Here is a 25,360-nt window from a genome sequence, read left to right on the forward strand (position 1 = left end):
CCTTTGTCACACCTCAATAGCGCCTCTGACTAAATATCGCTGACATTCTCACAGCGCTGATATTTTTAAGGCCTCAAATCCCACGCGGATGAATAACACGGCGCTTGTTCCTGACAACAAAAGCACATTTTGCACCGATGTTTCTCGAAATGCCAACAAGTCTCAGCCTCCGATTGGTGCAGAACTCGTGTTGTTTGTACCGATTTCTGGCAGCAAGAAACTATGTGACATATCATGTTGAGATATTTCCTGCCCAGCCAAAGTGAGCGGACTCAATTGTAGTGAGAAAACAAAAAATGTGCTCAGGTTTCTACACACAGAAAAATAATGATCTTTAAATGGTTCTTTAAAAGACTTTGTGGTTCTACGAAGAACCATCACCTACTGAGGAACCATTTTGGAAATGGTGCCTTCAAGAACTGTTTTTTGAAGGTTCTTTGAAACACCTTTATAGGTTATTTGAAGAACTCTTTAAGGAAATGGTTCTTTAAAGAACCCTGGTTTGAAAGGTTCTTTGTGGAACCAGAACTGGTGCCTTAAAGAACCATTTTTTGAAGGTTCTTTGAGACACCTTTATAGGTTATTTGAAGAACTATTTAAGGAAATGGCTTGAAAGGTTCTTTGTGGAACCAGATATGGGGCCTTAAAGAACCATTTGCTAAGGTTCTTTGAGACAACGTTCTATGTTCTTTGAAGAACTCTTTAAGGAAATGGTTCTTTAAAAAACAGTGTTTTTGTTGGCATGGTAAAAAACCCGTAGACGTCAGAGACACGACAAAACAAAGTTGGAAAGATATTCACGGATTCCGACTTTCCGTGTGGGACTATTTTCTCTCGGCTACTGAAGTGCGATACACAATTTTTGGTGGCGACAAGTATTTTGTGCTGAAAGGCAGCTTACTGTTTACTTACTATTTATAATGTCGCACGCAACCGTATTATAAAAGCAATAAGGTACTCGAGGCAGTACTGTATCGTCAATAATGTTCAAGGGTTTGCCTAACAACACCCTTGAAGCGGACATTATTGACCATACAGTACTGCCTCGAGTACCTTATTGCTCAAATGAGCTGCACTCAGTGTGAAGGTGGGTGCCAACTGCAACAAAAATAACTGTACAATCAATTCATGACAGAGATTCATCTCGTGCACTTTCAGTCCGGTGTTTTGGTTTTGGGAAGCCTTTTGAAAACCTCGACACTAACGTCGACCGCTGTGTGTCCGCCTTACTTTCTCACAGGTATCGATGTTTTTAATTCATCAGGTTTAGAGCCTCTCCCTTTTTAAAACAAATCCTGTTTAACTTTGGTTTATTTGATAAGGGACAGTGCATATTTATAACAAATATTTCATGTAGAGGCTATGTTTCATCTTTAGTCCCGAGAGGCATGATGTCATAAAACATACCTAAAAACACAAGATTACATATTCAATGTTCGTACAATATTTACGCTTTCCAAAGGGTGCACACACAATTAATAATGAGAATAGAGAATATACTCTTAGACGTCGTCAAGTACTAACAAGACATGCAACGACAAGAAAATGGACAAAGCAAATAAAATGAGGAAGAACTCTGTTAAAATGGACAGAATAAAAAACATCCATGTCAGAGACACAGAGAAGGGATTCTAGATCTGAATCGCTGAGCAGTTGGTGCTTGATGTAAGGTGAATTCATACGTGGTCCGCCACTTCCAAAACCACTTGTTGTCACACAGCCCTAATACTGGGACTGCTGGACTGAAGACTGCAGTCTCCAGATGAGGGAGCTTGAGGCTCAGCAGACCTCTCAGGCTTCAGCCTCTCTATTGTATCCAATGAGAGCGCTCTGTGTGTCGGCACCAGCCCAGCAGGCTTGTTCTGGCCTTCTCTGTGAGATCCGTCCTCATCTGAATCATAAGTGCACTTTTCTCACCTCGAGTCTGTTCCGCACCCCGTTGCGTCTTTAACCAGAAACGCCCTCGCTCGGCTCAAAGTTTTTTTATCTATCTATTTGGATGAGACGGTATATACGACTGGTATAGACACAGTGTGTCTGGTGCTCTTCATATCTTAGCGATAAGGAGATGATCCAATCATTCTTCCGAGAGGGTGAACAGGACGAGGCGCTGGAGCTATCGCCTAACCACAGATGGTGAAGAGGATCCCTTGAGATTCTCAAATCAGCCGAGTCCCCAAAGGCGTTTTTTATTTATTTTTTTCTTCTTCGAATGGCTGCACTCTTCTTTTCCCCTCGTACCTACTCAAACACGAGGAGTACTTAGGCACTTTGAACGCCGTACACCAGCCCGTCGCGCCGCGTGGAGATCAGAGGGCTGAGTGTTCTCGCCGGAGACGGCCATCAAACAAGCAAATGTGCTCACAAACATTAGCGTTTATCTTTAAAGCAGAGCAAACAGCCGAGACACTCGTGGGCAGTGATAAAAGGGGCAGATTTTCCACTTAAATTTAGATTTATTTTTAAAAAAAAGGGGGTTCCTTGATTCAAGGGAGACATTTTTTGGTGGGGGAAATCATGACGTCATTAAAGTAACTTAATACACTCCACACTATCCGGCATTATTTTGTCATTATTGAGTAAACCCTTTAAATAAGAAGTGAAACTGGATACAGTGTATGCAGCAGGGTAGGAAATGTACATATTTTTTGGGGGCCCCCAGGGGCATTTAAACATAAATTGGGGAGCCCGTTTTGAAACTTGGAAAATAACATTTAACCTTTGTTCCAAAAATAATAAATATACTTAATCAAAACATAATATGGCCACTGGACCGTGTCATTAAGTTCATTACATTTTTAGAGGAAATTATGGGGGCATTTTTTGCCTCTCCTAGTGATATTAGGGGCAAAATGATATTTCTTAGGGGCAGTTTTGCCCTTTGCCCTGCTGTATTTCAGACGCTGGTCTGCAGCTCAGAGAAATACACCAAAAGTGTGATTGGCACTATTCCAACGAACTAGGCGAGTTGCACTAGACTGCAATCTGCTGCTGGCTTCATGATGATGGAGACCTCCGTCTCTGCACCATGTGACATCCAGCAGGCATGGACATGAGGTGTTTGAGGCAAGTGCCTGAATTAATCAGCAAATGCAAAATGATGGGGCACGAATACGGTGCATATTTCATCGGTTAAGATACTAATGGTTCTCCCCCCCCATTACTCCGATGAGTTGCCCCAGCAGCTTCCAACAATATCAGTTCAACGGGCGTCCAATCGTCATCGGCGGCTCAGGAATGTGGATTTGCTATTTGCATTGCAAATATTTTTGTACACTTATGAAAAGTGCAAGGCTGAATTTAAATATGAGACAGCCGCATAATAATAATATGATGCTATGTGCGTGGGTGTGCTTTGTTAAAAATATAACAGAAGTTTAGTGACTTTAATGATGGCAAGACGTGTGTGTGTGTGTGTGTTTTAAGGTGATGCACAATGCACACAAAAATGAAATATTGTGCATCTGTGTGTCTTGCTCCTGCGTTGCTTTATTGAGGTTATTCCGGAATAACCCTGGACAATGTGTCTCATCGGTTAAAAGGGAACATTTCCTCATAAATAGGATGGAGAAATAGTCACATGTATTAAAATCTGAAGTAGAAATTAGGACTTGTGTTCCTTAAAAACACGAAATATTCATGACCATGAAAAAAATCAAACGTGTAAGATAATTGAAATTCAAGTGTTCTCCGAATTCAACATTCAAAACACTCTATTCTGCTGCATCAGGGCCGCGGGCTGTGGTTCGATCACATTGGGTTACACAAGCTAAGCCCCGCCCACCTCACATCGGTGCAAAGAGCGCAAGGAATCCAGCGTTGATCGAGTCTGATTGTCACTGTGTCCAAACAAATTGGCATTATTTGTTGACATGATTGAGTGGACAAAGACCATTTTTAAAAAGCGTGGCACATTGTTGACCTTTTTTGGCGTGATTTGCATCGCTAAGTGCTCGCTCGCCACATTCGACCCCCTCGGCTCTCGGCTCACAGGGATACGTCACAGTGGAGCTCCTGCCCACAGTTTTTGAACGTCAGTGTTAATTCCCGATGTTGGCAAACCCACTCGGAAGTGGAAGCCGGGGACGCAGGAGGAGGAGGAGGATTGTAGAAAACCTGGAACAGTCGTGGAATTTAAATATAGTTATTTCCTTTCCTGAAAAAGTCCTTTTAAAAAATGTCAATCCCAAAAGTTTTGGAGAAGTCCTGGAAATGTGTTATATTCATATGTTCATTTACGCAGTTTGATTAAAAGCATAAACATTTCTATACATATTTATTCTTTTAATCAAACTATTGTCTCTCATTCCTTTGTGTTCTTTATTTCAGGTATATACTCATACACGGAGATTTCACAAAATGTTTGATCATGGACATTTTGGAAATCCATTGGTCAACATGTGTATGAACCCTGTACTACATAAGGAACCACTCAATAAGAACAAGTCACTTTAATACGGAAATAAATGAACATGTCATGGAGACTTAAATGACACGGGAGATTTAATTTGTGCTGTTAAAACAAAAATCCTGTACAGCTCGATATAACATCTTTAATTCATGGCCAGCATGAATCAGCCCGGAGCTGACGGGGAGGTACAGCTCAATCAATACTTCTACACATATATCTGTTATCTGTCTGTAAAGAAGGGCCTATTCTACCTTTACAGTTTTTTTCGATTGCTAAACGACAGTGGGCACAACTGGAGTCACATGTGCAAAACTCTAACTACAGTCTGCACTACCAACAGTCACCTGAGCTAAACAGTTCACATCACCTGCAAAACTCATTCCAAGCAACACAACTCTTAACACATGGCTCAAAACACGCTCAGTGCAGCCAAACACTCTGCACAACCCTCACTGAGGTAACACACACTGAGGTAACACACTGAGGTAACACACACTGAGGTAACACACTGAGGTAACACACACTGAGGTAACACACACTGTCACTCAGAACACACTGAGAGTAAAAACACGAGCATCAAACACCAATACAGAAAATACTAACTTTTCATCTTTACAGTTTGAACAATTTCAGTGACTTCAAACAAAGTAATATTTTCTTCAAAGAAAAGAGTGACATTCTTTCACATGATTTATTAAATTTTTTAGAACATAACAATTCTTTAAGGTAAATGAAAATTAGCAGTTTGCTTTAATAGTCTGTAGTAATTTAAGGAATTACAGAATTAAGAAAACAAAGGTAGAAACTAAAAGTACATAATTCAAACAAATAATTGAGGGGCTAATCCTGCCTCTCTCTAGCATCAGGCCACATGTTGTCATCAACATCACATCTCATGTTCTCTCTTGCCACCTGGGGAAGAACCTTCTGGAGGGCCTGATCCATCCCTGGCAGTCCTCTGGACTCGTGTCCTCACATCCGGCACGCATGGCTTCCAAAAGAGACATTTGGTCATGTGGGTGTGACCAAACATTTGGTTCACGACATTACATGACATGCTCTATAAGTGGAGCCCTTATTTCATCTGGAATAACAGCTCTTTGTCTTCCTCCACGCATCCCCCTCTACCTGCCACCCTTCTCCCTCCACGAACCCGTCTTCCTTGTTCCATTTCCAAAATGAGTCTTTCTGAGCTCTACCTATATATACAGTCGTATGCAAAAGTTTAGGCACCCCTCTGAGGCTGCATGATAATTTACTCTGTCTTCACCAAAAAAAGATCACAGTTGTGTAATATTCATTTTCTAGTTAACACTGAGTGCTGGGGTGTTTCCCAGACAAAGATATTTAGTGTAGCAGTATTTAGTTGTGTGCAATTAAATCAAATGTGAAAAATAGGCTGTGCAAAAGTTTGGGCACCCTTATCATTTTGTTGATTTGAATACCTGTACCTACTAAATCGCTGATTAACTGCAACACATAATTAGTCTGATTAACTCGTTAAGCCTTCAATTCCATAGAAAGGTGCATCCAATCATTAGAAAAGGTATTTAAGGTAGCCAATTGCAAGTTGTGCTTCTCTTTGATTCTCCTCTGAACAGTGGCAACATGGGGGCATCAAAACAGCTCTCGGATGATCTAAAAACAAAGATTGTCCAGCAGTATGGTTTAGGGGAAGGCTACAAAAAGTTATCCCGGAGGTTTCAGCTATCAGTTTCCACTGTGAGGAATGTTATTAAGAAATGGAAGGCAACAGGCACAGTTCTTGTTAAGGCCAGAAGTGGCAGGCCAAGAAAAATATCGGAGAGGCAAAGGCGAAGAATGGTCAGAATGGTCAAGGACAACCCTCAGACCACCTCCAAAGACCTGCAAGGTCATCTTGCTGCAGATGGTGTCACTGTGCATTGCTCCACCATTCAGCATTGCACAGAGAACAGCTGTATGGGAGAGTGATGCGGAAGAAGCCTTTTCTGCACACACGCCACAAACAGGCTCGCTTGAGGTCTGCAAAACTACATTTGAACAAGCCAGGCTCATTTTGGAACAAAGTGCTGTGGACTGATGAGACAAAGCTACAGCTCTTTGGTCACAACAAGAGGCGTTACGCATGGAGGCAAAAGAACACAGCATTCCTAGAGAAACACTTGCTGCCCACAGTCAAATTTGGTGGGGGGTCCATCATGCTGTGGGGCTGTGTGGCTAGTGCAGGTACTGGGAATCTAGTTAAAGTTGAGGGTCGCATGGATTCAACTCAGTACCAGCAAATTCTTGACAATAATGTTCTAGAATGTGTAACAAAGCTGAAGTTAGGGGGAGTTGTGTTCCAGCAGGACAACGAGCCCAAACATGGCTCCACATCCACTGAGGCATTTATGCAGAGGAACAACTACAATGTTCTGGAATGGCCATCCCAGTCGCCAGACTTGAATATAATTGAAAATCTATGGGGTGACTTGAAGCGGGCTGTCCACGCTAGGCACCCATCAAACCTGACTGAACTGGAGATGTATTGTAAGGAAGAATGGTCCAAAATACCTTCATCCAGAATTCAGACACTCATCAGAGGCTATAAGAAGCGTCTCGAGGCTGTTATTTTTGCAAAAGGAGGCTCTACTAAATATTAATGTGATTTTTCTGTTGGGGTGCCCAAATTTATGCATCTGTCTAATTCTCTTATGATGCAAATGACATATTTTCTGTTTCTCAAATAAACCTTATTTCACTGCTAAAATATCACTGTGTCCATGAAGTATTATATATATGACAAAGAAGTTCCTGATCCAAATGCCCAACAATTTATAGATGAAAGTAATGGAGATTATCAGGGGTGCCCAAACTTTTGCATACGACTGTATATATATGTGTGTGTGTGTTCACTAACAAGTCTAAAACAAGACACCTGCTTAGCCTTTCAGCTGAAATTGCAATCATCAGTGTTTGAGAGGCACCAGGCTGAACTCTATTCCGTTTTGAATGTGTGGTTCACAGTTTGGACAGCAGTGTGTTAGCATTTGAACAAAGTGCTGTAGATCCTCAGTGTTGTGCAGGTTGTGGTTAAAGTCATGGGATAAGTGTTAGAGTTTTGAAAACTGTGTTCAAGCAATGAAAAACAAACTAGAGTTTGGTCCACATGAACTGCTGCTGTGCAGACTGGAGTTAGAGTTTTGCACATGTGACTCCAGTTGTGCCCGCTGTCGTTTAGCAATCGAAAAAAACTGTAAAAGATTTTTAAAAATGTCTTGCCTCACCTAACCCTCTTGCTTTAATAATAATAATATGAACAAGACATGCCTCTAAAATGTTATTTGGGACATAGATGCTTAACACAATGAGAGGCTTTTTTGTAGAGCAGGTCCAAGTGGACATGTGTGAAAAATGTCAAGTCAATCGGACACTCCGGGTGAGGGGCGGCGCCGGTCAAACTTTGAGGGGGCGCTAGAGAGCACTCTTTGAAAACAGAATTTTGAGGTCAGGGTCCTACGTCTAGTTTGGTGAGTTTTGGAAAATGATACGTACGTATATGCGGTCAAAGTGGAAAAATAAAAAGCTGAATAATAATAAGAATCCAAGCAATTATTATTAGGATCGCTCAGACCCTAATGATAATGCATTAAACTTATATCGCGCTTTACAAGGTAAAGGTCACATAATTCAAACATCCTAAAATCTATCAAATAAAAGTAGCAAAAATTACCATAAAAAAATAAATAAATGAAAACAATTCGAACATCGAGCACACAATAACACATTAAAAGCAGTTCTGGTGGGTTTTGAGAATGGACATCGTACAGCGTGAATCCTGCCTCCAAATGATGAACTACATTTGATTCAGTTTACTTTGTATAGCCTCGAATCACAAATGACCCATTAGTCTCACAGGGCTTTGATGAACGACGACTGATGAAATATTAGATATTCAGAATGGGCAAATCTCCACGTGCGTGTCATTCAAAAAAAAAGTGTAGAATCTTTGTTTATTATATGAATGGCTCTCTGTACATAATTCTGCTGCAATTATGAAGCCTAAATAGGCGTAATGATGCCTGTTGTTCTCCCGCTCTCTCTCCCTTCTGTTGGTTTCTGCCTCTGCTCCGTTGCCATGGCACCTCGGCGCCTCACCTCTTCAATCTGTGTTTCTGTGTTCCCGTTAAAGGCTCCGTCACCTGAACCGTCACCTGAAGCCGAAGCAGTGCAGACCGCGGCGGCAGAAGAACCCGATCCACAAGACGAAGTCTTCAGTAAGGGGGTCAAAAACCACGTCTTGAAAATTCAATTTACATGCATATTGACTTTTAACGTTAAAAGACAACGAAAATGGAGCGATGAACATGTTTTTTTTTTTTTATACTTGCAACCTCGCCATCAATAGAAAGTATTCCACACAAATGAGCCATAACGCAAAGAAAGCTAGACTGGAGATATTACAACTAATCGTCCAAAGGAAGCTTAAAGATTTTTAAGATATAAAAAATCTATGACTTATAGATGACGTGGTAGTTTCTGGAGGCACAGTGGGAAACTTGTGTTATCACGAAACCTGCAGAAGCTGGAATGACTCACGCCTTGAATCCACATTCACAGGGGAGCTCCTTTTTAACTACTTTTGACTATTTTGACTCCATATCTTCTTCTTCTCCCTCACATGAAACGCGTGGCGAAACGGCCAAAGCCAAACATGGCTGTCTCCCCGTGGTATGCCAAGAGTGTAACCTTGCAAAATGAAGGAAAGGTAGTTGTGCATTGTTCCAGACGGTGACCGTGTGTGTGTGTGTGTAGGAGGAGGAGCGTGGAGCGTTCAAGACATCGGGAAAGGAAAGACAAGCGCAGTCTGTTTCCTCCCGTCTGTGTCATCCTCCTTTGTTTTCTCGGCCGAGGTGCACAAGACATAATAGTTGGATTGTAGTGTGTGTTTGTTGAGGGAGTGGATATCCTATGTCGTTCTTAAAGGTTAAACCGCTCCAAACATTACGATTCCCTTCAAATATTAGATGGATTCATAGGCGGCTGCAACGAGGATGAAATGATGGTGCTGTCACTCAAATTATGAGCAAAGAATCACCCGGCAACTGTCGATTTTTAATATCTGTAACCAGCAAATTGACTCGGTTGTAACTAATCAAGTCAGATTTGGAGAGTATTACGCTCTCTGCGTTGCGTTGCTGTATTATTATTGTTATTATTAATATTATTATTACGGTTTCTTCCCTTTTTTCCCCCGTGAAACGTGTTTTTCTATCTCTTGGGAGTTTTTCCTGATCTGATGTGAGGTCAAAGGTCAGGGATGCCCTCTGTGTACAGATTGTAAAGCCCTCTGAGGCAAATTTGTATTTCGTGATATTGGGCTATACAAATTAAACTGGATTGAACTTTTTAAAAAATGATGCAACCCGTTCTAAAGATTGTCCACCGGAGAGACTTTGACGGTTTAAAAATCTCTTCGCGCTTTGAAAAACGTGGCGAGCCTTTTCCCAGATAGACACGACCTCCTCTCCGATGACGGAGGTCACCGGGTACCACCGCCACCACCAGGGGGCACCACTCCCCGGGCCGCCTCCCCTTTCTCTCCAGGGTGATTCTCATGCAACTACACTGGTGTGCTGGTGAGGGACATGTCACCTGCAGACGGAGAGACGTCCTCGACATGCAATCAACGGCATAGAATCACACTCTCTCCGGGGGGGGGGGCTCAGGGCCATCAGAGCCATCAGAGCGGCGCCGTGGCGTCCGGCTTCACTCCACGAGGGAGGATGGAGACACTGATGAGCAGATCACAGTTTGATGAGAAAGTTTTTTCCAGTCGCGTAACTTTGAGTTTCACGCTCATTACTTTGAAAACATGTTTGCGTTAAGGCTCTTAGAATGTGTTCTTTGTTTTACTCCTTTATCTCTCTTTTTAAAGACATTATTTCACCATGAGTCGTATTATTCTCGGTGCCACCGTTGCCTCCAGTAGCCGTAATGCGAGTCAGAGTGTTGGCTAATGAGAATGAATTACTGTGAATTAAATGTTCTGCATCGCTTGGATAATTGTGTTGCCAAATATTCTAAAATTAATAACCGGAGTAATTTGATGTGTCCAGCGTGGCGAGGAGCATCACGGCTCTTTGGAGTGAGCTGGATCTCATGGCTCCGTTCCAAAGAAGGGCAAAGAGCTTCTTTCCATCGTCTTCATAGATATCCCATCATTTATAACCCAGTTAACGTCTTTTTAGTTTTTACAAATGCATCAATCAACTGGAACATTTTCTGGAACTCGTGTCCACCAGAAGTTGAAATATGACCACTTCTGGTTTAAACGGCCATTCTGGAGTTTTTGCAAATGTCACAAACAAATTGGGCATCCCTAATAATCCTGTTAAGAACTCGGATAATGTCCAAATGGGCCGATCGACGGCTGAAAAGCTGTCCATGTGGGTGATGATGCTATTAAAGGCGATTTATGCTAACTAACTTAGCATCCAGCGGTGGCTCAGCATCGGGGATTTTCAGGATTACCCGATTCACATTGCCGGCACTATCTCGCCGATGTCACCCGGCGGACGGCGAAGGCGGCGGACGCTATTCGATAGATTCACTTTAATTGATGCTCGGCACGCGGTCGATTTAAAGAGGAACGCGTCGCCGACACAAAGAAGCCAATGCAAAGGTTTATTACCTTCGCATTGAAAATGCGGAAGGTTATGTTTTGATCGCCATTTATTTATTTATTTGTATGCGTGTTACTCGCATAACTCAAACAGTATTAAACCGAATCGCATGAAATTTGGTGGGATGATTGGTTATTATCCGGGGACCATTTGATTAGATTTCGGGATCAATCGGGTCAAAGGTCAAGGTCATGAAAAGGTCAAAATCTTGTTACCATTGCGCGGTCAATTTGTATCCAATTGGCATGCAACTATGCCAAAATGTTCATAATTCAATGCCCAATCTTGTGATATGCGAAGGTATGCGCTCTACCGAGTGCCCGTTCTAGTTAAAGGTGCGATCAGTTTTTTTTAAACGCGAGGTAAGCAGCCGACTAGAAACAGGAAGTGCCTGTGGGCGACTACCGCGCTCATTCTCATTCGTGGCTTCGCCGTGGCGTTTGCTCCGAAGGGAGTCGGAGCCGTACCGCGTTTGATCGTCACCCATCAGAACGCCGCCCCGCTTCAGAGCGGCGGCGTTTCCATCGTGCTTAATGTTGAACCGGCTCTTTGCTCAGTCGGCGGTCTGACAGCGTGTCAAAATAACCCTTTCTCCTTATCAGTGCCGAACTCTCACGGGAGGGAACATTTCTGCTGCGAGACTTTTAAAGGCTTCCTCTTCGCCGTGCGTCAAGGCTGAAGTAATCCAGAGCAATCGGGTTGATTAAGGAATCGCCACCAACTTGGCACACGGCGAGCGGTTTACGACGGGCCGGGTCGGCGGCGCTTTATTGGAGCCCGTTTTTGGTGAAGTCGTCATCAGCAGGTGTCACGACTGTGGGGATGTCTCCATGCGGCACTTCCTGTTTGCACTACTTTCCCAAGTGAAGGGCAAACGCCACCGTCAGCTGTGCGGCTGATAAAAGCCCATTACGGCCCCATTACCCGGGCCGGCCCGCGGCAGAGCGCCCCGTCCTGACTCTGTCTGGGTTACTGCTCCTTCCTCCTCACGGGGTGAGGTGAGGAGAGAGGATGGGGGGGGGGGGGGGGGGTATATTTAAATGCACACATTTCCTACTTTAGCCAAAACATGACATGGAAAATAAAAGCTGGCCCAAGAGTCACATACTGCCTGCAGAAGTGCTTAGATTGGAGTGCACCATGTGAACTTCCGATCTGCCTCTCAGGATAAAATGGTCACATATATATATATATATTTATATTGATCATATATATCATATGTATATACTGTATATATATATTGATCATATATATCATATATCTATAATATGTATTGGTCATATATATATCTAGGTCATAAATATAATGTATATCTAATATTAATTGGTCATATATAATATATATATATACGGTACTTCCGAATATACGCCTCTCAGGAAACATTGGTCATATATATATTATATTGATCATATATATCATATGTATATATATACTGTATATATATATATATTGATCATAAATATATATATATTATATATATCTATAATATGTATTGGTCATATATATATCTAGGTCATAAATATAATGTATATATAATATTAATTGGTCATATATATATATATATATCTATATATACGGTACTTCCGAATATAAACGCAACGTACATTTCTCGGACCGGGCAGAATTTGATTTTCTCCATTCAAATATAGAAATAAAACCGAATGATGCAAGAAGTGCAAAGAGGGTTTGGGGTCAATCTTTTAATTAAAAAATATATATCTTGTCCTTCCCTTTTTCTTATATAATTCCTTTCCTTTTGTTGTCGCGCTTCAGTCTTTCCCTCCTACACCCACGCTGGTGAAAACGAGATGAATGGATTTGTCCTGGGCCTCGTCCGTGAACTCCAACAAACACACATCACAGTTGGTTATGAGAAGAAAGGGAGAAAAAAAAACGATTTTCAAAGTCTGAGAACGGAGCTCTGAAGGAGGCAATTATTTGTTAATATCCCTTAATTGAATTAAAATGTAGATCTCAGAAGACGAGGGCTTGTAGATTTTTTTTTCTTCTTTTCTTCTCCCGTTGTCACGAATGTCTTCACCACACGGAGGAGAGGAAAGAGTGAGAGACCAGATTCACTCTATTTCACTCCTTTGAATTCTGTGTGTGTGTGTGTGTGTGGATACTGTACCTTGTCTGTGAAGCAATAACACCGCTCTCTCTGTGTGTGTGTCTGTGTGTGTGTGTGTGTGTGTGTGATGATGCTGCTGCAGCTGGGAAGTGTGTGTGTGTGTGTGTGTGAAAAGATACTGTACCTTGTCTGTGAAGCAATAACACCGCTCTATCTCTGTGTGTGTGTGTGTCTATGTGTGTGTGTGTGTGTGTGATGATGCTGCTGCAGCTGGGAAGTGTGTGTGTGTGTGTGTGTCTGCAGGTGTGTGTGTGTGTGTGTTACAGTAAGGCGCTCTGGCTGTAATAGCTAAATGAATAAAATAAGAGATTATTCAAAAAGTACACGCGTGACCAAAGTGAACAGGTCGCATGTTGACGTCCAGAGTTTTGTTTTTAAGAACACGTCAGCTGTTGGGTGCAGCACACACACACTTTATGCAACGGAGGAAGAGCAACTGATGTGAAGACCTTTACAATAATATGGTCGGACTACTCTTATACGATCCTCTGCAGGGAGTGAAACACACACACACACACACACGCCGGTCAGCTTTTGTCCTCTGCATCCCATTCAGTGCCCGATGAATGCCTCGTTCCCTGTGCGACTCGATGCAGAGATGCATGCTATGGGCGGACTCGGTCAGCAACAATGGAAAGGGTCGTACAGACAGAGAGAGGTACACAATGCAAATGTGTTGCTGGCTCCGGCTGAGCAACATCCTTCCATAGATAGAATAAAAAATGGACCGGAAGTGGAATTATTTATTATTGTAACTTTTAATACCCGCGATATCCACATCTAATTGTGCCACCGTTCACAATTGATGCATTTTTATATTGTAAAAGTATTGGAAATTGCTAACAGAGCATTTTTATACACAATTGCATCACCCGATGGCACACTGGCTCATTCTAGTTCCATCAGAGTTAAAACTTCACATACTGTGTTTGCACAAAAGTGAAAATATCAATAATACTACTCATAATTAGATTCTATTCCTAATCTTCTTGAATCAATATTTTTAAAACGCAACAGTATTGTGTGTATCGGTGCACAAAGCGAGGGGCGACAGGGACTTGGAACATGTCCATCGCTTTTCTGTCCAGAGTTTGTTTGTCCGAGTCCGATCGATTTCCCTCTGGGATCCGTCCTCCGGAGGTCAGACTGAACTGCACCGCTGTGAGCCGGTCATCACTCGCTCCCCGCCGTACGGGCTCCCCTCCCGGTTGCTTCAGGGAGCATTGATTCGGTCTGAGCCCGGTGGGGTGAGTCGGAGTGCTCCTCCTTACTGGGCGAGAGTGAGCAGGCAGAAGATGCCCCCCCCCCCCCCTCGCAGATTCTCCCGATGAAGACGGAATCAGAGTTTTTTTGGGCCCTTGTTTAGAAATGAGATTTGTCCCTCGTGAAGTCTTGTGGATATGTAATATAACGGTTTAGTTTCGGCAGATGAAGAGGAGCCAGATGATGGATTTAATGCGGCATTGTGTGTGTGTGTGTGTATGAGATGTTGAGCTTGAGGTTTGTGACTTGAGCTTTCATCAAATGCAGATATCTGGAGCCTCCAGGCGTGGCCTATGACCTCATCGATTAGCTGGTAGTCTTCACAATGTTTTTTGTTTTTTATTTATATAAACGGGTTGAATATACATTCTATTCAATTCAGTTTATTTTATACAGCCCAAAATTACAAATGTCCCTCAGCGGGCTTTACAATCTGTACACGTACGACATCCCTGACCTTTGACCTCTCACATCGGATCAGGAAAAACTCCCGAGAAATAGAAGAAGAAAAAAACTTTCCCAGGGACAAAAGAGGTGAAGAACCCTTCAGGAGAGCAACAGAGGAGGATCCCTCTCCAGGATGGACAGGTGAATAGATGTCATGTGACCAGATGAACAGCGTAAAAGAGTTACATAAACATTCAATGAATTCACATTCAAACAACCCAAACCATGATTACTTGGGAAGATCTCACAGATTTGGCTCCCCGCTGTCGATCCTCCACAAGGAGGAGCCGTTCAGACGAGGCACGTTTTCATTTGTGGAACGCGTATTGTACACAGAGATGATTCAAAGAGCTTCACATGCCACATTGAGAAGGAAAATAAGCGTAAACATAACAATGTTCCGACATAAAAGCGTAAAACCTCGTCATAAGTCTAGTTTTCTGTCACCTGGAGGTGTGTGGAGTGATCCTCGGTAACCAGTTCTACCCAAGCTCTGAGAACAGGAAGCGGTTCAGACCTCTAGATGTTGATGTCACACCAAGAAACTATTGCTCCTGCAATTCTGTCAGTGGCGCTGCATCATGTTTTATTCTTTTAAGATCTGCTGTTTTCTTGCGTTTTTTTCCCCTTATATTTTGGATACAGAGCAACTTTAGCATTTCTTTGTCGTCTCGTCTCCACCAACCTGTTGATGTACTGCCCTGGACGGGCCTTTTAGCTCCCGGGGGAAACATCTGGCTGTGTAGCTGCTAAACGCTGCACCACGTTCACCAGCTAGAGCAGGGGTCGGGAACCTATGGCTCTTCCGGTGACGGCATATATGGCTCCCAGAAAGTTTTGAGTTAAAAAAAATATATATCTCCGCCCGCCCCCCTGTAATTTTCTCTATCGCGCCAGATTACAGCAGAAGTAATGTAAGGTCCTTTTCTTAAAGACGTCTTTGTTCTTTTATTAAATTAAACGTCTGTTATTGATCGTCTCTACAGCAGCATGTCATTCTGTCGCTACGTGTCGCGTTAACACTTCTCGGCTCGCGATCTCGCGCGCCGCAGAGCGCCGATGCCGGCGTGTGTGCGCGCATCGGATCCAGCAAACGCTTATTAGCTGAAATAAAGTCCCAAACACGTCAAGTAATGAACCTTTTTAACGGCATTGTAAAGGTTAACGACTTAAATGTGCCCCACTTTATATGACCCGAGCTTTAATGATGATCAACTTTATTTATGGGGCCCTTTTCATGGCAGGAGATGAAGCGCAAAGTGCTTCACAAGTAAAACGACTCATTTAAACAAGTGCAATGACATTTTATAAAGTAAGAATAGAAAATGTATTTATTTATGTTACATATTGTTTTTTATACACACAAAAAATTTATTTTTTTATCTTATAGAATGATGATGAAGGAATATTTGAAAGGTATATGATCGTGAGTTGCAGCCCGAATATTGAGCATATAGTTCAGCTTTACACAGTCGGATATGAGTTGGCTTTTATTGCAAATGTGTGTATTATAAATTGTCTGGTATTAAATGGGGCATTTAAAACATGGGAGTCACGGAGCAGCGTCCGCACCGGCACAAAGTAATGACCTGCTCTCTACCTTCTTTTCCTGCTGCCACCCTTTGTTCACCTTTCACAACACATTCACAACCCATTAGTCATTACTGACCCTCGACACTGAAATGGCAACCGTGGGCTTTTTATTTATTTATTTTTTGCTTTATATATACATAATATATATTGGTCATATTTAATATATATATTATATATATTGGTCATATATATATAATATATATTGTTCATATATATTGTATATATTGGTCATATATATATATATATATTGGTCATATATATATTTATATTGATCATATATATCATGTCTATACTGTGTATATATATATATTTGTCATAAATATTATAGATATATATATATTGTTCATATATATATTATACTATATATATACATATATATATATTATGTTATATCTATAATATGTATTGGTCATATATATATATATTGGTCATAATATAATGTATAGATAATATATATGTATATATATACAGGACTGTCTCAGAAAATTAGAATATTGTGATAAAGTTCTTTATTTTCTGTAATGCAATTTAAAAAACAAAAATGTCATGCATTCTGGATTCATTACAAATCAACTGAAATATTGCAAGCCTTTTATTCTTTTAATATTGCTGATTATGGCTTACAGCTTAAGAAAACTCTAAAATCCTATCTCATAAAATTTTAATATTTCCTCAGACCAAGTAAAAAAAAAGATTTATAACAGCTGAGTGTTTGTCAAGGCTCAGGAAACCCTTGCAGGTGTTTCGAGTTAATTAGACAATTCAAGTGATTTGTTTAATACCCTACTAGTATACTTTTTCATGATATTCTAATATTTAGAGATAGGATATTTGAGTTTTCTTAAGCTGTAAGCCATAATCAGCAATATTAAAAGAATAAAAGGCTTGCAATATTTCAGTTGATTTGTAATTAATCCAGAATGCATGACATTTTTGTTTTTTTAATTGCATTACAGAAAATAAAGAACTTCATCACAATATTCTAATTTTCTGAGACAGTCCTGTATATGTGTGCAGTGGCTCAGTCATTTGTCTCCGTGGCCGAGGCTGGCACGAGCTGCTCCGGCCTGGCACTGCCAACCCTAAGCCCCGCCTCTCCTCCCCCTTCACAAGCTCTGTTTGTTAAAAGGGCAGCAGCCCATCAGTGGACCAGTGTTCGCTGGTTTGACACCATTGTTCATATTCTCCCTTTCTGTCCCCTCTCACCTCACTCACTCTCCTCGCCTCTGATCTCGTTCCCTTTCTTTCGCTTTCTTTTTTTCCTTTTTCTTCCAAACCTCAAGATGCAAAAGCTACAACACTCACACTGTCGAGTGCATACGTATTCCCTCCTGTAGGCAGCTTTCCCCCCCGATCGCTCCGGTGAAAACGCACGCCGTGTGTGTGTCCGCCATGTCGGAGGAGATTGTGCGTCGCCATAAGTTCAGGAGGCCACGTCATCGGGCCTCGACCCATCTGGCCTGTGTGTGTGTGTGTGTGTTAGCAGCTGGGTCTGTAGCTATGAGAGTCCAAGGGGAGGAGGGCATGATGGGTAACCAAGAGAATACCAAAGTAGTCGAGTCGAGTCTTTCCCCTCCGGATGATACTCAAATTAAATGCATCTCTTTGGCCGGTTACGGCGTCATATGTCAAGATCTCGTTGAGAAGGATGAAGAAGTTCCCACCCGGCACAACATTGTGTCTCAGCCGGTTTGCTTGTCATCGTATCTTCGCTTCACGGCTCACGCTCGTTTGTTTATTTTTAATGGTGAAACGGGGAAAGATCCGCCTTCGTGGTCACTCGGCACAGCTGGCGGAGAACACACCTCGTCCGCCGGGCTCAGCTGGGCCTTCATGCATTTCCCATCCGACCTTCCCAACACACGCGTTGCTGCCGTGCGGCCTCTCGACAACTCCCAAATGTTTATATGTGAGATCAAATAGGCGAAGAATATCCTAAAAAATATATCCCAGCACCCTGCCGGAGGCACCGTGCTGTAGGATGGTCTGTCACTCTTATTGTGAACACAGAATCTCAGAAAACACCTCATGGTTGTTGTTGTTGTTTTGAACACATTGTGGCACAAATGTCCACTTGGGAGCTGAAGGAGGAACGGATTAGAATCTGGAGGGTGTGTGTGTGTGTGTGTGTGTTACAGTATGGCTCTCTGGCTGAAGTTTCATGAGTGAGCTTGTAGGATAATTAACCTTAAATCACATTCTAATGTATGACATCAGTTAATCCAGAAGACACAGTGAAGTCTACGTCTAGATGTCCATTTATTGAATTGATAAGCAAAGAACATTAGATCAACAATCGAGTCATTTCTTTACGGAGTTAGCCCAACAGGAATGTCAAACATTAGTGGCTCCCATACCTTTTAGTTGTATCATATAATTGAATCTCTTTGCATGATGGACTGCGGTTGGACCACAGCAATCTAACGAAAGGCTCTGGGTCTCCGTGACGGACATCTTTCAAAATGATCAATGATACAGATGAGACACAATAAATACTAAGAATTAAAATGACTCATCAAACTCTCGTGCGGCTGCACGTCCTTCCCCGTGACACCTGTGTGGAGGCAATTTGAGAAATACATTTTTCAAATTGTACATTGTTCGGCCTCCACGGCCTTCGTCCTGTTGACGTGGTAAAAGAGCGGGAAACTGATTATTTCGCCCGCTTGTGCGTGCACACACACACACACAATTCAATTCAAATTAGCTTATTTTGTATAGCCCTATATCACAAATTACAAACTCCCCTCAGAGGGCTTTACAATCTGTACTCGTACGACATCCCTGACCTTTGACCTCTCACATCGGATCAGAATAAACTCCCTTTTTGGGGCCCTTTTTTAGAAATGAGATTTGTCCCTCGTGAAGTCTTGTGGATATGTAATATAACGGTTCAGTTTTGGTGGATGAAGAGGAGCCAGATGATGGATTTAATGCAGCAGTGTGTGTGTGTGTGTGTATGATGTTGAGCTTGAGGTTTGTGACTTGAGCTTTCATCAAATGCAGATATCTAGAGCCTCCAGGCGTGGCCTATGACCTCATCGATTAGCTGGTAGTCTTCACAATGGTTTTTAAAATGTTTTATATAAATGGGTTGAATATAAATTCTATTCAGTTTATTTTATACAGCCCAAAATTACAAATGTGCCTCAGCGGGCTTTACAATCTGTACACGTACGATATCCCTGACCTTTGACCTCTCACATCGGATCAGGAAAAACTCCCAAGAAATTGAAGAAAAAAAACTTTCCCAGGGAAAAAAAGTGAAGAACCCTTCAGGAGAGCAACAGAAGAGGATCCCTCTCCAGGATAAACAAAACAATAAATGTCATGTGACCAGAATGAATCATCACACATTCAATGACACACAGACATCTTTATTGGTGCGACGGAAAACTTGCAAACGTGTAATCAACTCTTCTCAAGAGTGACACAGAGAGAGGTGGAAAGAAAGCAGATTGTACAGCGATGGGAAGTAGCTGCAGTTTGCGGGTAAACAAACGTTTGCGAGGAGCCGCCGGCGGTGATTTATGATATGCGGCTGTGCGCCGCGAGGTGAGTCTCCCGGCTGAACGCCAGACGCTGCAGCGCCGCTGTGTACGTGATGGAGCAACGCTCACAGCACACGGGCCCGGCGGGTCGACGCAGTGAGGGGAATCCAAAGAGTTGTTTGGTTTCTACTTGACGTGCCAACAAATATTTATACAAACGCTAGCGGTGTACTCAACCATTGTTACATGACATGTCATCTAGCGGACGCTTTTATCCAGTGAATTAAACCAAAAGTACAAACAAGAACAACAAGAATCAAGAAAGTCACATTTCTACAAGAAGCCAAACTACAAAAATACCATAAGTAATACCATGAGTAATAACATGAGTAATACCACAAGTAATACCACAATACCACAAGTAATACCACAAGTAATACCATAAGTAATACCATAAGTAGTATCATGAGTAATACTAAAAGTAATACCATGAGTAATACCACAAGTAATACCACAAGTAATACCACAAGTAATAACACAAGTAATACCATAAGTAATACCATAAGTAGTGTCATGAGTAATACCATAAGTAATACTTAAAGTAATACCATAAGTAATACCATAATTAATACCATAAGTAGTACCACGAGTAATACCATAAGTAATAATATGTGTAATACCACAAGTAATACCACAAGTAATACCATGAGTAATACCATAAGTAATACCATAAGTAGTATCATGAGTAATACTAAAAGTAATACCATGAGTAATACCATAAGTAGTATGAGTAATACCATAAGTAATACTAAAAGTTATACCATAAGTAATACCATAAGTAGTATCATGAGTAATACCATAAGTAATACTAAAAGTAATACCATAATTAATACCATAAGTAGTACCACCAGTAATACCATAAGTAATAATATGTGTAATACCATAAGTAATACCATTAGTAATACTAAAAGTAATACCATAATTAATACGTTATTTAATACCATAAGTAATACCATAAGTACTACCATGAGCAATACCACGAGTAATAATATGTGTAATACCATAAGTAATACCATTAGTAATACTACAAGTAATACCATAATTAATACGTTATTTAATACCATAAGTAATACCATAAGTAATACCATAAGTACTACCATGAGTAATACTGCGAGTAATACCATAAGTAATAATATGTGTAATACCATAAGTAATACCATTAGTAATACTATAAGTAATACCATAATTAATACGTTATTTAATACCATTAGTAATACTATAAGTAATATCATAAGTAATATCATGAGTAATACCATAAGTAATACCATAATTAATATGTTAATTAATACCATAAGTAATACTATATATACTCCTTTAGATAAATTGAGGTGTTCCAAAACCTTTGACCGGTAGTGTATGTGTGTATTTTATTATTTGCTAAATCTTCGCAACACCGCTGTGGCACTTCCTCCCACGTCTCAAGGTGAAGTGTAAAGGCCGTGGACACCGAGGCCGGTTCAGCCGAGGCTCTTATCTCTCCGAGGGCCCGGCGCCCTGAATGCCAAACGGGGTTTCAGAGACACAGAGGGGCTTCTCTCCTCCGGCTGGTGGGTGCTTCAGATCCACCATGAATGCTGCGGGAAGGAGGATTCTCGGCCTCGGGTGGGAGGTTTTGGTCCGGGGCCACATAGCGATGGCTGTTTTCTTCAGAGGAATGCTTCCCGTGCCACAGTCCTTGTTGTTGTCCCCGAGGCCCGGCCACACATCCTCTTCACACCGAGGAAGAGGAGGAAAAATGAGGCGATTGAGGCCCACTGCACGCATACCTCTTCCCTCTTCCCGAGATGCCAATCTTTCCCTCCCTGAATATCTCCGCTGGGCAGATCAGATCGTCTTTCGGTGCCTTCGCTCGACCCTTCAACCAGGAGACGGAGGCGGTCCTGGAAAGTGTTCTGGGCACAGTGATCTGAGGGTGCTATAAGTCTCTGGTGCCCCAACAGTTCACAATAATTATGAGGCCATCTTGCCTCGGGTTGGGTACCGAAAACCGGTGCCATTATGGCACCATGATGACGAGGGCAGCCTGAACTCAGATTAGTACCGTAGCGGTGATTGCAAGTCTTGCATTCATAAAAATAGGCTCACAAATAATGAATTAGACACTATAAACATGTTTAAGCTAGCTTGTAGCTCGCGCTAGCTACGAGCTGCTACTCAAGCTAGCGCGAGCTACACCGCGGAGAGGAGCAGCTCGTAGCTAGCGCTAGCTACGAGCTCGCGCTAGCTACGAGCGCGACAGTCTGATATCCGTTGTTTGTCGGTGCTCCCTGAGAACGGCTTTTACAGGGAATATGGACGAAGAGGTTTTTAATGTCGTCATTGTCAATCGTCGTTTTGTGCTCTTATTTTATTTTTCTTAAGTATCGATTCAGGCACCGTTTAGGCACCGGTATCGTTTTAAAAGTACCGGTTCAGCACCGGTATCGGAAAAAAACCCAAACGATACCCATCCCATATCTTGCCCATTTCATTTAGTTGTCATAAGGACATCTTGGAATGAATCGCGATGATGTAAAAAGGCAATTATCTGGCCACCTTTGAGACTGATAAGGACCCCTCCGTTAAACCCATCAATGGAGAGACTTTCTCCTGCGATTTCAACACGTGACTGAATGTAATATTTATGGAGGAAGCGGACGACCGAGTCCTGCTCCTCTCGGGGAGTTGTGAGTCAGACGGACAGACAATAGGCCCTTAGCGTTGTTTAGCATAACGTAGTGAAGGAGGATGTTGCGTCATATTCGTCCTCTCCCCTCGGACTCCTTCACTCGTCTCGTGGGAAAGAAAAATACGATATAAAAAGCATATCGCCGTCTCTTATGAGTACTCTCACGCCTAGCCGTCAGCTCCCAGATGTCCAACGACTTCCAATTTACACAAGGTCAGGCGTCAAACGGAGCGGCGCCTCCGTCCCCCCGGGCAGCGGCAGTAAGGAATGACGAGTTGATGAAGCTGATGGATCTGGGAAGACTGAGTGGAGATTGGGGGAGGAGGTGGAGGTGGAGGCGGAGGTGGAGGGGCGGCACGAACCGCTGATCCGAAAACAGCGGAGGTGGTGATTGACGGCACCGAACCGCGACGGCGAGGAGGAAATCGTGCGCGAGGAGTGAACGGCGGATGTAGCAGGAAATGAATTCGAAGACTGGAAAGCTTCGACGTCGAGGCATCGAGTCCCTGAGCTTCGACCGCTGTAGAAACTGTTGGGTTGTAATAGTTTATTTTGATAACATGTGCAGAGGAAGTCTTATGCTTTAAATTGATACAAATAGAAAGATATTATAATAGGAAATATTAGGGAGAATATTGATATTGTTACCTTCGCATTGAAAATACGGAAGGTTTTGATTTATTTATTTATTTGTATGCGTGTTACTCGCATAACTCAAAAAGTATTAAACCGAATCGCATGAAATTTGGTGGGATGATTGGTTATTATCCGGGGACCATTTGATTAGATTTTGGGATCAATCGGGTCAAAGGTCAAGGTCATGAAAAGGTCAAAATCTTCTTTTTACCATGGCGTGGTCAATTTGTATCCAATTGGCATGCAACTAATGCCAACATGTTCATAATTCAATTCCCAATCGTGTGATATACGACATGTCATAATGACCACAATATCCGGTATCAAGTTACATCAATTTACACTTCCCCACACTCTCATGCCAAGTACCAAAAAAGTGGCTGCGGCGGTATGCGCTCTACCGAGTGCCCGTTCTAGTTATTAATGTATTATGAAGCATAGGGGTAATGTTTACTCTATGCAAATGTAAATGGCAAGAATTAATGCATGTTGCATGAGAGTGACTGTATGTTAGTATTATAGATTGTCGAAGCCGGTTGAAATCCGTGAAGTGACTTACAATAATAGACGGGACTTTTATTGTGAAAGTGACTTTAATGCGGACAATATCAAGACGGGACTTTTATTGTGAAAATACTTGACGGAAGTGACGTTTTGACCAGGGGTTCAGTGACATTCGACCCCTCCATTGTTCTAGCGGGACTTTGAACCAATCACTCGGTGTTAAAGGCTGGACTCTCCTTTGAGAGCGAGGATTTGGCTGATTTTGAGTCTAAGACTCTGTGGATTAGAGATAGCGTTTCTCTTCCACAGGTACCCCGACGCCGGAAGGCTGGGCGGAGGAGCCGGACGATGAAGAGCACGATCGTGAGGCCTTGAATGTTTGTTTTACACTTCCCGCAATTAAATGTTGATAACTTAATTCACGCGCGTCCGGAAGCCTGTTTTCCATCATTTGCGAAGTGCCCGGTTTCAGAACATCCGTATAAAACCTAGCAGGGGTTTTCAGCCCGTGTGCGGTTGCCGTGAGCGATGCATGCCGGGTGGTCCGGGTCCTCTCCCAGCGTCACGTGATGCTCGTCGCGTTAACATCGATTGCAGATCAGCGAGCCGCCGTCTCGTCTCGTCCGATTGTCTGCCTCCCCCCACGTAACACGGACTGGATGGATGCACATTCGAGGCGCTGTGAACTGGGAACATACACAATTGAAGAGCGTTGTTCCTCCCGTCCGGCTCACGTGGCTACACCGCACACAGCCACCTGACGAACTCCTCCACAGATGTTTTGTGAACGTTACTTGCTCAATAGTCTGGTTTACCGTCTCTGGAAACGGCTGATCGCAATCACAATGAAAGGTATTCCCATCTCGTCCATGTCTAATCGATGGACTTCTATCGGCGCCCGGAGGACCTCGATCGGCATCGGTCGCCATCTGACAAGCCTTCTCTTTTTTATCTTCACTACTGTAAGGAAGTTCTGAAACCGGGCACTTGGCAAATGATGGAAAACAGGCTTCCGGACACGCGTGAATTAAGTTATCAACATTTAATGGCAGGAAGTGTAAAACAAACATTCAAGGCCTCACGATCGCGCTCTTCATCGTCCGGCTCCTCCGCCCAGCCTTCCGGTGTCGAGATACCTGTGGAAGAGAAACGCTATCTCTAATCCACAGAGTCTTAGACTCAAAATCAGCCAATCCTCGCTCTCAAAGGTGAGTCCAGCCTTTAACACCTAGTGATTGGTTCAAAGTTTCGCTAGAACAATGGAGGGGTCGAATGTCACTGGCCCAGGTCAAAACGTCACTTCCGGTGAAGTATTTTCACAATAAAAGTCCCGTCTATTATTGTCTGCATTAAAGTCACTTTCACAATAAAAGTCCCTTGTTATTGTAAGTCACTTCACGGAATTCAACCGGCTTCGTCAATCTATAATACTAACATAGTCACTCTCATGCAACATACATTAATTCTTGCCATTTACATTTGCATAGAGTAAACATTACCCCTATGCTT

General features: G+C 42.4%; 1 protein-coding gene across 3 annotated transcripts in view; it reads left to right on the plus strand.

Moving 5' to 3' along the window:
- LOC130213370 (myelin basic protein-like) overlaps positions 1-25,360 on the plus strand; it is a 48,165-nt gene that overhangs the window by 17,578 nt on the left and 5,227 nt on the right. For all 3 annotated transcript variants that reach the window (XM_056444938.1, XM_056444936.1, XM_056444939.1), the window contains exon 3: positions 8,565-8,649. In XM_056444938.1, coding sequence (XP_056300913.1) covers positions 8,565-8,649 — 85 coding nt within the window. The remainder of the gene's footprint in view (positions 1-8,564; positions 8,650-25,360) is intronic.

Source organism: Pseudoliparis swirei, chromosome 22 (genome assembly GCF_029220125.1).
Source record: "Pseudoliparis swirei isolate HS2019 ecotype Mariana Trench chromosome 22, NWPU_hadal_v1, whole genome shotgun sequence".
Classification (NCBI taxonomy): domain Eukaryota; kingdom Metazoa; phylum Chordata; class Actinopteri; order Perciformes; family Liparidae; genus Pseudoliparis; species Pseudoliparis swirei.